The sequence below is a fragment of the Hemiscyllium ocellatum genome, chromosome 29 (genome assembly GCF_020745735.1).
Source record: "Hemiscyllium ocellatum isolate sHemOce1 chromosome 29, sHemOce1.pat.X.cur, whole genome shotgun sequence".
Classification (NCBI taxonomy): Eukaryota; Metazoa; Chordata; class Chondrichthyes; order Orectolobiformes; family Hemiscylliidae; genus Hemiscyllium; species Hemiscyllium ocellatum.
The window spans coordinates 56,766,690-56,781,717 of record NC_083429.1 but is presented as its reverse complement, the minus strand read 5'-3'; the positions used below and the strand labels follow the sequence as shown (position 1 = coordinate 56,781,717).

Here is a 15,028-nt window from a genome sequence, read left to right as displayed (position 1 = left end):
ACCATACATCAAAAGTAATTTTACATTGAAAGCAAATTATGGGGAAAAAACTCAAAGTTAAAGTGTGTAGAAAGAGGCTGTTTGACCCATTACACTTCCCAGCTCTTTGACAGAGCTTTCCAATTAGTCCCAATCAACTTATTCAAGTCTTTGATGCTGCTTTCATCAAAATAACCAAGTTTGAGTTCTGAGCCAGATGATTTGGTCAACTGATAATTAGCAAAGGACTTCCTCATAAGTGTCATTCTGCAGCTGTACGTTGGAAATATGCTGTACTTTGGATGATTGATGGGAAACAGGATGAGATGAAAGAAGATTTTAGTCATGAGATTTTCAAAAAAAAGTAAAAATATGAATAAATTGTGATACCTTTAATGACATAGATTAGCTCTAACTTACCATTCTTCATTCTCTAACAATGTAGAAGCCTTAACCTCCTATACACTTGCATTTAAATAAAAAGATTCAGCCAATTGAAGGACTCGGTGACCAGCAAGTTCATTGCTGATTCCATGTGCAAATCCCAATGATATTAATTCAATCATGCAGGATAGACTTTCTGTTTAGGCAGCATAACAGAGTGCAATCATTTTGAAGATTTTTCTCTTCACAGGATAAATTATTCTTCAAGTGTAGGGACAGCTGCTATTGAAACCCCTGTGTGATAAATAGTATTACATATGGATGTAGGTTTGCTCACTGAGCTGGAAGGTTCATTTTCAGATGTTTCATCACCATACTAGGTAACATCTTTAGTGAGCCTCCAAATGAAGCACCGGTGGTGTAGCCCGCTTTCTATTTATATGTTTGAGTTTCCTTGTGTTGGTGATGTCATTTCCTGCAGTGACATCATGTCTATGGTGATATCATTTCCTGTTCTTTTTCTCAGGGGGTGAATGGGATCCAAGTCAATGTGTTTGTTGATAGAGTTCAGATTGGAATGCCATGCTTCTAGGAATTCTCGCGCATGTCTCTGTTTGACTTGTCCTAGGATGGCTGTGTTGTCCCTGTCAATAGACAATAGACAATAGGTGCAGGAGTAGGCCATTTTGCCCTTCAAGCCTGCACCACCATTCATTATGATCATGACTGATCATCCTCAATCAGTATCCTGTTCCTGCCTTATCTCCATAACCCTTGATTCCACTATCCTTGAGAGCTCTATCCAAATCTTTCTTAAACAAATCCAGAGACTGGGCCTCCACTGCCTTCTGGGGCAGAGCATTCCACACAGCCACCACTCTCTGGGTGAAGAGGTTTCTCCTCATTTCTGTCCTAAATAGTAAAAAATGAGGTCTGCAGATGCTGGAGATCACAGCTGCAAATGTGTTGCTGGTCAAAGCACAGCAGGCCAGGCAGCATCTCAGGAATAGAGAATTCGACGTTTCGAGTGATGAAGGGCTTATGCTCGAAACGTCGAATTCTCTATTCCTGAGATGCTGCCTGGCCTGCTGTGCTTTGACCAGCAACACATTTGCAGCAGTCTGTCCTAAATAGCCTACCCCTTATTTTTAATCTGTGTCCTCTGGTTCGGCACTCACCCATCAGCGGAAACATGTTTCCTGCCTCAAGAGTGTCCAATCCTTTAATAATCTTATACGACTCAATCAGATCCCCTCTCAGTCTTCTAAACTCAAGGGTATACAAGCCCAGTCACTCCAATCTTTCTGTTACTGCTATCCAGATGTATCGTAATTTCATCCTTTATAATTGACTCCAGCATCTTTCCCACCACTGAGGTCAGACTAACTGGTCTATAATTTCCTGATTTCTCTCTCACTCCTTTCTTAAAAAGTGGTATAACATTAGCCACTCTCCAATCCGCAGGAACTGATCCTGATTCTATCGAACTCTGGAAAATAATCACCAACACATCCACGATTTCTAGAGCCACCTCCTTCAGTACCCTGGGATGTAGACCATCAGGCCCTGGAGACTTATCAACCTTCAGACCTAACAGTCTCTCCAACACCAAATCCTGGCAAATATAAATTCCCTTCAGGTCCTTCAGTCACTGTTACCTCAGGGAGATTGCTTGTGTCTTCCCCAGTGAACACAGACCTGAAGTACCAATTCAATTCTTCTGCCATTTCTTTGTTCCCCATAATATATTCCCCTGTTTCTGTCTTCAAGGGCTCAATTTTAGTCTTAACCATTTTTTTCCCTTTCACATACCTAAAAAAGCTTTTACTGTCCTCCTTTATATTATTGGCCAGTTTACCTTCATACCTCATTTTTTCTCTGCGTATTTCCTTCTCAGTAATCCTCTGTTGTTCTTTAAAAGCTTCCCAGTTCTCCTTTTTCCCACTCATCTTTGCTATGTTATACTTTTTCTCTTTTGACTTTATATGTTTCTTAACTTCCCTAGTCAGCCACGGCCACCCCTGCCTCCTCATAGGATCTTTCTTCCTTTTTGGAATGAACTGATCCTGCATCTTCTGCATTATACCCAGAAATATCTGCCATTGTTCCTCCACTGTCATCCTGCTAAGGTATTCACCATTGAACTTTGGCCAGCTCCTCCCTCACAGCTCCATAGTTCCCTTTATTCAACTGAAATATTGTCACTACCGATTGCACCCTCTCCCTTTCAAATTGCAGATTGAAGCTTATTGTACTATGGTCACAACCTCCTAATGGATCCTTCACTTCGAGGTCCCTGGTCAATTCTGGTTCATTGCACAATACCAGATACACAATTGCCTTCTCCCTGGTAGGCTCCAGCACCAGCTGTTCTAAGAATCCATCTCAGAGGCACTCCACAAAGTCTCTTTCTTGAGGTCCAATACCATCCTGATTCTCCCAGTCTACCTACATGTTGAAATCCCCCATAACAATGTAGTAACATCTTTGCGACAGGCCAATTTCAGCTCCTTATTCAACTTACACCCTACATCCATACTACTGTTTGAGGGCATGTAGATAACTCCCAAAAGGGTCTTTCTACCCTTAGAATTTCTCAGCTCTATCCATACTGACTCTACATCCCCTGATTCTAGGTCCCTCCGTGCAAGGGACTGAATATCATCCTTTACCAGCAGGACCACCCCTCCCCCTCTGCCGGTCAGTCTGTCCTTACGATAGCACGTATAGCCTTGAATGTTCATTTCCCAGGCCCTGTCCACTTGAAGCCACGTCTCAGTTTCCTCCACAATATCGTAGCTGCCAATTTCCAAAAGAGCCTAAAGCTCATTCATCTTATTTCAAACACTTCATGCATTCATATATAGTATTTTTAATTTGTTACTGCCCTCACCCTTCCCATCAACTCCTATTTCACTCAACCTTACGGCATGATCCCTTTTTGAGTTTTCTGCTTCATTGATACTGTTGTCTTTCTTGACTTCCCCATGTTCTAACTTTCACTTCAATTTCCTTCTTAAACTTCCAGTTTGTCCTCTCCCCACCGCTATTTAGTTTACTCGCAGCTGTGTTGCAGTAGTAAACCTGCCTGCCAGGATGCTGATCCCCAACCTATTAAGGTGCAAACTGTCTCTTTTGTATAATCTATGCTTACCACAAAACATACCCCAGTGATCCTAGAATTTAAATCCTTGCTTCCTGCACCAGTTCCCCAGCCACACATTCAAGTCCATTATCTCCCTGTTCCTAATCTCTCCAGTCCGAGGAACTGGAAGCAAACTGGAGATAACCACTCTGGACGTCCTGCTTTTCAGGGGTGTCCTTCCTCATCCACATGTAAAGATCCATAAATGAAGCTGCATTAAAACATTATTTCAATGAGCCACCACACACTGCAGCATAGAGGAACTATGCACAGCAGAGGAAAATCATCTATACAGTGTATTCAAAAAGAACAGGTACCCGATGAACACAGTGCACGGACTTCTGAGCAACAAACCCAAATGAGCAGACAAAATACGTCCAGAAACCCTCGCCACTCTCCCCTACATCAAAGACATCTCGGAAATGACTGCCAAACTACTCAGTCCCCTTGGCCTCATGGTAGCCCACAAACCCACCAACACACTAAAACAGCAGCTAATGAACTTGAAAGACCCTATACAGACAACAAGCAAAACTAATGTCATTTACAAACTACCTTGCAAGAACTGTAACAAACATTACATTGGACAAACAGGCAGAAAAGTAGACATGAACATCAACTAGCCAGAAAACAATATGACTCACTCTTACTAGTATCCTTACATATGGATGAGGAAGGACACCACTTCGACAGGGACAACACATCCATCCTAGGACAAGCCAAACAAAGACATGCACGAGAATTCCTAGAAGCATGGCAATCCAACCTGAACTCTATCAACCAACACATTGACTTGGATCCCATTTACCACCCCCTGAAAAAAAGAACAGGAAATGACATCACCACAGAAAATGTCACCACAGAAAATGACACCACCAACCAAAGGAAACTCAAATATATAAATAGAAAGTGGGCTACACCACCGGTGTTTCATTCGGAGGCTCACTGAAGATGTTACCTAGTATGGTGATAAAACATCTGAAAACTAACCTTCCAGCTCAGCGAGTAAACCTACAACCAGAACCTTAACCTGAGTTACAAATCTTCTCAAAACTTGCTAGTACTACATATATGTAAGATGCCTTTGAAAACTTGAACTTGCAATGAATACTTGAAAGTTTTTTTTTTATTTCTTGTCCACTAACTATTGAGGTTTGCCACAAGCCCAACCTGTATCACTAGAAATTTGTTCAGACTGCTTAACAAGTCTCTTGATTTTTTTCAAAGACTAGATGCCATTAATAGTTACCAGTGGTAACTTAATCTGAAACAGTTATAGTTATATCTATTTGCATGTTACCTTAGACTAAAGTCTATTTTCCTATTTCCAGAAACCTTGTGTGTCAATTTGTTGATCTGTTAAACTGTTAATCTAGAGTTTGCATATCAACTGGTAAAACATGGGTGTTGATCTTCTATGAACCACTGAAGGCCTTGCAATTCAGTCCAGTATCTTATATTGCAGCAAACAATCTTTAGTTTCAGTTCTGTTACTAATCATTCTGTACCATTCCTACAGCTTCACGTTTTCGCAATGAATTTGATTTGGCCATTCTCCAACTTCAGGAAAATAATCAACTGGAAATGTTAAAACGTAAATGGTGGGAGGGAGGAAAGTGCCCAAAGGAAGGAGAACACAGGGCAAAAGGTGAGGTCAACGCATTTCTTTAGTAGGTGCATTATCTCTTGAAAATTATTTTATACAGCAGAGAATGTAAATATTTCATTCAATAGAAGTAACTTTCAGCCTATTAAAAACTGTGTTTGTATCTATACTCACACCAAATCCCAATTACTCATAACCTCTGAGCTTGTTGATCCACACAGTGAATGGGATTGGTGTATGGGAAGGAATCAGTTGTCAAGGTGGATGAGCAGATAGGCCAATTGCAAGTGAGAACCAAAGAGAGAAGGGCTGAAGGCAGGTGCTAAGTGATTTTAACTCCTAAGTTTTGATTTTCCAATCAGAATCCAACAGCAATTATAAGAAGCATGGCACTGAGGAATGGGATTTCAAGTGACAAGAAATTGCTGTCAGGGTCAGAAGGACAGTGAGGAGTTGGATAGTCTAGAGTCTATCGCAATCAGAAAAGAAAAAGAAGCCCAAGATTTCTGTGGGATCTGAACTAGCCTGTTCTGCAAAATCTAGCCTGATGCCATAACCACTTTCTATGAAGTCCACTCAAATACTGCTAGACCCAAAGGAGCAATTCATTGTTGTGAATTTGACTGTAACATAATTTCCTTTTTGTTCATAATTTCAGGTTTAGGAATGGAAAACATTGGTGGAATTTTTGTGGTTCTAATCTGTGGCCTGATTGTTGCTGTTGTCATGGCAGTGATTGAATTTACATGGACAATGAGGCATTCCACTGAAACAGAGGTAATGCAGGCTGAAGGTATTCACTTGTATACTTCAAAAAAGTTCTTCAGAAATAATGCCATAAGAAAGTTAGTTCCCAAACATGGAAACTTTGAGTGCTGATAGACCTGGGTTAAGTTCTGTATCTTTAATATTTACAGAAATATAGGAAACATTTGGCAACCAGTGCACTGCTATTACATTATTAGCACATACTCTGCAAGCAAATAACCATAGTTCTCACATAGCAGAGAATTGGTAGCTGAATGTTTGTTATGTATTACTGGCTTGCCCTTCAAAAATTGTTTCTTAAGCTGTAATTGATGGTTTGTTCTCAATGCTACTAAAATTATCTAAACAAGCCATTCAACAATGAAAGAAACAATTGGATCAATGGACTTCTATCTGAGTAGGAAGGGCACCAATATTCTGGCAGAGGGTTTGCTAGCGTCACTCAGGAGGATTCAAATTTCAAGTTTCAATATGAGAAGTATGACAGGTAAGACAGATAAATTTACAGCTTGAATTAATACATATAACTATGAGATTACAGCTATTACAGAGACTTGATTGAGGAAAGGACAAGGGTTTAAATTTCCAGAGTTTAGATGTTTCAGGCAAGATAGACAGGGATGTAAAAAAGGAATTGGGGGAAGCTGTGTTCATGATTTGTGTTATGATAAGGGGTAACCCCCCCCCCCCGCCGCATTGAATTTAAGCCAGCATCACAGAAAAGCTTTATCCCATGCAGTAATCTGTGAAAATTTGAGAAGCCAAGAACTATTTAAAGTAAAAAATAATAATTTTATTATTTTTAAAAGTCTAACAGCGAATTAACTAACAACTACTTGCAATTCCTTCTATAATAGCTATCTTTTACTTTCCCTTCTATCAGGCTGGTCCAATAAAAGCCACAATTACGATTTACCAAAAAATTCAAATTTCAAGACCAGCCAGCTGCCGAATCTTCTAGGAAAAAGTGAGGACTGCAGATGCTGGAGATCAGAGCTGAAAATGTGTTGCTGGAAAAGCGCAGCAGGTCAGGCAGCATCCAAGGAGCAGGAGAGAGGACGTTTCGGGCATTCCTGAAGAAGGGCTCATGCCCAAAACGTCGACTCTCCTGCTCCTTGGATGCTGCCTGACCTGCTGCACTTTTCCAGCAACACATTTTCAGCTGCCGAATCTTCTCTTGGTATCTTCCTCTGTAGAGTTGCTCTCCAGGTTGGTGTCGATCTTTTTTCCTGTGCAAACTCCTTCTCCAGACAGGTACCTCTGCAGACAGAGAGTTCTTGCCACAACCAACATCTGTTGGTCTTTTGGCAGTTTTCCTCTCCAACTGTTCAGTTTTCCCCAGTCTTATACCCCAAAACATCAGATCGTTTCATTTGTTTTGTAATATTGTCAAAATTGCAGGTTGGTATATTGTAAATTCTCCGGTACTCTGTGTGTTCTCTAAGTCCTTCAAATCTCTTAAAGGTACAGTACCTCTTACACCTTCATAACATTAGAAAGATTTTCATAGCTGTACTGAGGGAGGACACCTAGGGGGGGCTCCTCCAGTGAGGCCATGTGGGTAGAGCTCAGGAATAAGAAAGTGCGATCATGTTTATAGGATTGTAGTACAGGCTTCCTGAACAACCAGCAGGTGATACAGGTACAGATATGTGAGCAGATTATTAGAAAATGTAAAACAAGATTTGTTATGGTACATGATTTTTAACTTTCTCTATATTGATTGGGACTCCCCTAGTGCCAGTGATTTGAATGGGACAGACTTTGTTCTGTCCATCAAGGAGGGTTTCTTGAACCAGTGGGTAAATAGTTCAACTAGGGAAAGGGCCATACTAGACCTTGTACTGGAGAATGAGCCCTTCCAAGTGATTAAATTGTTGTGGTTCTGTTCGCCGAGCTGGAAGTTTTTGCTGCAAACGTTTCGTTCCCTGGCTAGGGAACATCATCAGTGCTATTGGAGCCTCCTGAGAAGCGCTGCTTTGATGTTTCTTCCGGTATTTATAGTGGTTTGTTCTTGCCGCTTCCGGGTGTCAGTTTCAGCTGTAGTAGTTTGTATGTGGGGTCCAGGTTGATGTGTCTGTTGATGGATCTTCTTGCCGTTTCCAGGTGTCAGTTTCAGCTGTAGTGGTTTGTATATTGGGTCCAGGTCTATGTGTCTGTTAATGGAGTTTGTGGATGAATGCCATGCCTCTAGGAATTCCCTGGCTGCTCTCTGTCTGGCTTGTCCTATGATGGTAGTGGGTGTGTTTTCCCAGTCAAATTCATGTTCCTGGTTGTCTGAGTGTATGGCTACTAGGGATAGCTGGTCGTGTCGTTTTGTGGCTAGCTGATGTTCGTGGATGCGGTTTGTTAGCTGTCTTCCTGTTTGTCCTATATAGTGTTTTGTGCAGTCCTTGCATGGTATTTTGTAAACTACGTTAGTTTGGCTCGGGCTGGCTATTGGGTCCTTTGTTCTAGTGAGTTGTCGTCTGAGTGTGGAAGTTGGCTTGTGGGCTGTTATGAGTCCTAAGGGTCGCAGTAGTCTGGCTGTCAGTTCTGAGACGCTCCTGACATATGGTAGTGTGGCTAGTCCTTTTGGTTGTGGCATGTCCTCGTTCCGTGGTCTATCTCTTAGGCATCTGGTGATAAAGTTGCGTGGGTATCCGTTTTTGGCGAATACCTTGTATAGGTGTTCCTCTTCCTCTTTTCGCAGTTCTGGTGTACTGCAGTGTGTTGTGGCTCTTTTGAATGCACAATTTGACTGCACAAATACAAGCAAGAAATTGCGCGCCAAAAGTCGTTAATTTTAAAAACCACTAATCAGGAATGGACCCGGACCATAGAACAGGCTATCACTATAGGACAGAAAAGGACAACACTTCGCAAAAAAACAGCACTAAAAGAAAAAATGGACAAACTAACCCACAAACAGGAGGACACTACAGCACACACCTGGGTTAAAAACCTCTCCCACAGACAGCTCCCAGACACGGAAAGAACTATACTGGCCAAGGGACTCAAATACAACTACAGGGATGCCAACACAGCAGACTTCCTAGCAGCACTAGAATGCACACTCAGGAACAATGGACTGACAGAAGAGACACAACAAACAGTGAGACAAATGGTCGTACCTATGATGATAAGAAAACGACATACACATAACCTCAACACCAAGGAGAGGGAAGCACTGAAAGCACTGAAAAATGACAAGAACATAATCATACTACCGGCAGATAAAGGCAGAATGACGGTCATCTTGGATAAATCAGACTACATCAATAAAGCACAACAACTACTCGCAGACACCAACACCTACCAAATGAAGGATTCCGACCCCACACCACAACTCACCAATAGAATAATCAACACACTAAGGAATCTACAAAAAAATGGACAGATAACCAAAGCGGACCAGCAAAGAATGAAACCTGAAAGCAACAACACCCCCAGATTCTACGGACTACCCAAAGTACACAAACCAGACATCCCACTCAGACCCATAGTATCACTACCAGGGACACCAGCATACAAACTAGCCAAAGAACTACAACAAAAACTGAAACACCTAGTCAGCGGATCCAAACACTCCATACAATCAACACAGGAATTCTTGGACATCATCAGGAATACACACATAGACAAAGAAGAAACCATGGTATCATTCGACGTGACGGCACTGTTCACATCAATTGACAAAACCCTAGCCAGAGAAACAATAGCCAACCTACTGGACATACATAACAGAACACAGGAGGCCGAACCTATCAACAAGGACGGCATACTTAAACTACTAGACCTGTGCCTCACCACACACTTTACATTCAACAATCAGATATACGAACAAATTAACGGAACACCCATGGGATCACCAATCTCGGGACTCATAGCAGAGGCAGTTATGCAAAGGTTAGAACATACAGCCCTACCACAAATCCAACCCAAACTCTGGATCAGATACGTCGATGACACCTTTGTAATCATCAAAAACACAGACATAGAAAAAACACACCGAATCATCAACGCCACACTCACAGGAATACGATTCACGAGAGAAGAGGAAAAGGATAGCCAACTCCCGTTCCTAGACGTGTTAGTAGAGAGAACACCCAACGGAGAATTCACCACAAGGGTACACAGGAAACCAACACACACAGACCAAGTCCTAAACTATGAAAGTAACCACCCCAACACACACAAACGAAGCTGCATCAGGACACTATTCAAAAGAGCCACAACACACTGCAGTACACCAGAACTGCGAAAAGAGGAAGAGGAACACCTATACAAGGTATTTGCCAAAAACGGATACCCACGCAACTTTATCACCAGATGCCTAAGAGATAGACCACGGAACGAGGACATGCTACAACCAAAAGGACTAGCCACACTACCATATGTCAGAAGTGTCTCAGAACTGACAGCTAGACTACTGCGACCCTTAGGACTCATAACAGCCCACAAGCCAACTTCCACACTCAGACAACAACTCACTAGAACAAAGGACCCAATAGCCAGCATGAGCCAAACTAACGTAGTTTACAAAATACCATGCAAGGACTGCACAAAACACTATGTAGGACAAACAGGAAGACAGCTAACAATCCGCATCCACGAACATCAGCTAGCCACAAAACGACACGACCAGCTATCCCTAGTAGCCATACACTCAGACAACCAGGAACATGAATTTGACTGGGAAAACACTACTATCATAGGACAAGCCAGACAGAGAACAGCCAGGGAATTCCTAGAGGCATGGCATTCATCCACAAACTCCATTAACAGACACATAGACCTGGACCCAATATACAAACCACTACAGCTGAAACTGACACCTGGAAACGGCAAGAAGATCCATCAACAGACACATCAACCTGGACCCCACATACAAACTACTACAGCTGAAACTGACACCCGGAAGCGGCAAGAACAAACCACTATAAATACCGGAAGAAACATCAAAGCAGCGCTTCTCAGGAGGCTCCAATAGCACTGATGATGTTCCCTAGCCAGGGAACGAAACGTTTGCAGCAAAAACTTCCAGCTCGGCAAACAGAACCACAACAACGGACACCCGAGCTACAAATCTTCAACCAGACTTTAAAGTGATTAAATTATTGGGGCAGCATTTTGGAAAGTGACCATAATTTCATAAATGTTAAATTACTTATGGATACAAATAAAAGTAGTCCTCATTTGAAAGTACTAAATTGGGAGAAGGCTAATTATGACATTAGTCAGGAACTGGGGAATGTAGATTGAGGGACCAGCTGTTTGAGGGTAAATCAACACATCATGTGGGAACCTTTTAAAGGCCAGTTTTTTTGGAGTTCAGGATGTTCCTGTGAAAATGAAGGATAAGGATGGCAAGATTCAATAACTTTGGATGACAAGAGAAATTGTGAGCTTAGTCAAAAGCAAAAGAGGCATACATATGTTTTAGGAAACTGAAGATGGGCAGAGCCCTTGAAGAATATAAAGAAAATAGGAAGTAATTTAAACAAGGAGTTAGGAAAGTTAAAAGGGGCCATGCAATGTCCTTGGGAAACAGGATTATGGAAAATCCTAAGGCATTTTATACATCCATGTTCTATGTGTACAAGAAGTAAGAAGATAAATAGGTAAAGAATTCATTCAAGGATGAAGGAGAGAATTGAGGCATGGAGCCAGAGGGAAGTGAGTGAGGCTCTTGGTATTCACAAAAGATAAGGATATCGTGGATGATGAGTCTAGAGAGAGTATGTTGATATTCTAGGGCATGTCAATACAAAAAAGCTTGATTTGTTCTCACTTGAATGTCAGAGGCTGAGGGATAACATGAGAGAAGTTTACAAAATTGAGAGGTAAGGATAGTCAGAGATTTTCCCAAGGTAGAAATGTCAATTACTAGGGGACATAGGTTTAAGATAAAAGGGCGAAAGTTTAAAGGAGATGTGTGAGGGTGGCAAGTGCCTGCGATGCATGCTAGAGGAGATGGTGGAAGCAAAACAATAGCAACATTTAAGAGGCATCTTATAGATACATGAAAAAGCAGGGAATAGATAGATATGGATGACATAAAGGCAAAAGGTTTTAGTTTAGAAAGGCATCAAGTGTTATCTCAGACTTGGTGGGCCGAAGGGCCTATTCCTGTGCTGTACTGTTGTTCTTTGGATACCACGATGCCATGACCTCATTCTTCTGTGAGGAGAAGCAGTACGGAAAATCCAAAGTACCGCGGATATTGGAGATCTGAAATAAAATATGAAAACAAAGCATGGGAAAATCTAATTAGTTCTGGTAGCGTCTATAGAATTAATGTTTCAAGTCCAATTATCTGATCTTCAGAAAATTGATTACGAGAATTATACCTGGTCTTCAATTAGGTTGAAAGGATAACTTATTGAAGATTTTGAGATATTACAGATAACTGATATGGGATAGAGGAACTAATACCACTGGTCTGGGGATCTAAAACTAGTCGCTATGGTTTTAATGATGGTTGAAGCAGGCCTTTCAGGTACCAAGTCAAGACAAATTGACCAACAGGCAAAGGATCACAAGGGTTTGTGATGCTCTTCTGAACATGATTTCTGTTATTAGAAGTACAAGTTCCCACCTTCCTATTTACCTTCTTTAATCTCCAATGTGAAATTTAGAGAAGGCATTGTGAAAGGTCATGCCTTCCAAGACTATGTGCTGCACTAATTTGTTTCCAGCATGATGGACAACAGCTATCTCATAAAGAGCATATGCTGAATGTAACTTGGATGTTTTAATAAACTGGTTATTTGGCTTTTTCTCCTTCTGCTTTTTTTCAGATTTCTGTTTGCCAGGAGATGCTGAAAGAGTTACGGAGTATTGTGTCTTGCCAAGAAAGCTTACCGTCGCGGCGGAAACGCCACATGATACGGAGCCATTCAAATCACAGTGAAATTCCACGGGATGGGAATACCATGAGCCTGAGCAATGGGAAACTGTGTGGTGGCAGAGTACCGGAACCTATCTCTCAGAGACTGGCACATGAAGCTGCCTTAGCAGTCAGAGGTTGCACCCACATTCGGGTCTGTCCAGAATGCCGCCGATTTCAGGGTTTGAGACCCCAGCCAATGGGGACATCAATACAAAGTGAAGAATGTCTAGAGTGGGAAAGGGAGATAAACAACAGCAGTGACCCAGAGCAATAAAATATTAGTTTTAAACAAAGAGCATTGATTCAAAGGGCAATTTGTTCCTGGTGGTGAGCTTTGTCCTTTGCAGGAAGGGGTAATATCCTTCTTTGGGGAAAGTGAAGTACAAAACCTGGACAGCTGGTTCTGAAGTAATCATGACTTTGTTTTACGAAGAGACAATAATGACGTACAAATGGAACTTCTCTGTCCAATCAAGGCAATGACAGAATTCCTTCACTAATTTCTGGGATAAAAACAAAGTCTGTTTCCATTCTTGGAGTAGCAAGGTCTCAAACCACAAACTATGCATTTTAACAAACCTATCCTTGGACCTGGGGTAAGTTAGTTCAGTTGCCTGGACAGCTGGTTCACAATGTAGAGTGATGCCACCAGCATGGGTTCAATTTTTGCACCAATTGATGTTACTGTGAAGGATTTTCCTTTTCAACCTCTCCCCTTGCCTGAGGCATGGTTACCCTTAGGTTAAACCACCATCAGTTATCTCTCTCTAATCAAAGAATGGGACAATGGTGACTTTACCTTTACCTTGGGGCTACAGAATTGGACTATGTTGAAAACAAACCATTGAGTTACTGAACACAGCAATTAATAAAGATTTCTACAGTGGCATACAACTTCCTTTGTGTGATATCCCTTTTACACAAAGTCAGGGTGATTAGTTGAATCAATATTGCATAAGTGAGGTGACACACTGTGACACCATCCTATATGGTAGAAAATGGACTAATACAACCCTATATTGAAAATTTATGAATGACTATGCAACTCCTGTGTTATAAAGTTGTGTACATTAAATTTTAATTCAGGATCTGCATTTCCTTTCTTTGCCTTTTGAAAAAATACCTGTCACGTGTTTTCACATTTTAGTCAGTGAAATATGCACCTAAAGACTATATTAGTAACCCTCAGCCTAACCTTTGCAGTTATAAAAGTAAAAATTGAGGTTAATGTCACCATTTACTGAGACAGAATGGCTTCCATAGGTACTCATGTTCAACACACAGGATTCATGGACTGATCTTTATCATCATTTATGAACTTCAAAGGTCCAGACATTGTATCTTTGACTTGTAATTAGAGTAATATTTCAAGCTATTTGCAGAACCACTTTTAAGTATTGTATTTCAGTTTTTATAACTTCTTTGAAAAGATTAAAAGCACGATTTTGTTAGAAGTCCCTTTTATAATCTTTATTGATAGTGTAAGCGTCACTAGCAAGGCCAGCATTTATTAACATAAAATAAAAACAAAACTGCAGATGCTGAAATCTGAATCATGAGCAGCAAGTGCTGGAGAAACTCAGCAGCATCTTTAGAGAGAGAAGCAGCTAATGTTTTGAGTCCAGGGATCCTTTGTCAGAATTAAGAACTGTGTTCTGAAGAAGGGTCCTTGAACTCGAAACTTTAACTACTTCTCTCTCTATAGAAGCTCCACATTTTCTGTTTGCATTTCAGCATTTATTACCTATTACTTAATTCCCCTTGTTTTGGAGATTATTGCAGTCAGGCTGGTGTAGATACATCCAAAGGAAAGCATTTCAAGCATTTTATAACAAATGTTTTCTTACTGTGAAGAAGAGTTCCAAGGGGAGGACCCACTATCTGTGGTTAACCAAAGAAGGAAACCATCAGAGCTGAGGGAAGAACATATAACTGCAAAGGTAAATGTGGACCAGCTGATTGGTCAGAGTATAAAGAACGGCAGACAGTGACAAAGAGGTGGATCAAGATATAGTATGAAAGTAAGCTAGGTAGAAATAAAAAAAATAGTGAGAGTTTTTACAGTATAGGTCATTCTGCTATAATGTGTGTTTTGTTAATGCAAATTTGCTTTATTGTGATTGACAAATTGGGGACACTATTTCTAAAGCACAAAATTTTAAAGCATGTATTGGTTGTGATGCGATTTCGGCCCTATTAATTTCAATGGTGCTGCTACTACACTATTTTCTTATAACACGGGATTGCACGAGAACAGAACCACTGTGTTACA

General features: G+C 41.1%; 1 protein-coding gene across 1 annotated transcript in view; it reads left to right on the top strand.

The window, feature by feature from the left end:
* grik4 (glutamate receptor, ionotropic, kainate 4) overlaps positions 1-13,030 on the top strand; it is a 147,167-nt gene extending 134,137 nt beyond the window's left edge. Inside the window, exons 17-19 of the mRNA XM_060847029.1 lie at positions 5,028-5,156; positions 5,773-5,891; positions 12,665-13,030. Coding sequence (XP_060703012.1) covers positions 5,028-5,156; positions 5,773-5,891; positions 12,665-13,030 — 614 coding nt within the window. The remainder of the gene's footprint in view (positions 1-5,027; positions 5,157-5,772; positions 5,892-12,664) is intronic.
* The last annotated feature ends 1,998 nt before the right edge of the window (positions 13,031-15,028 follow it).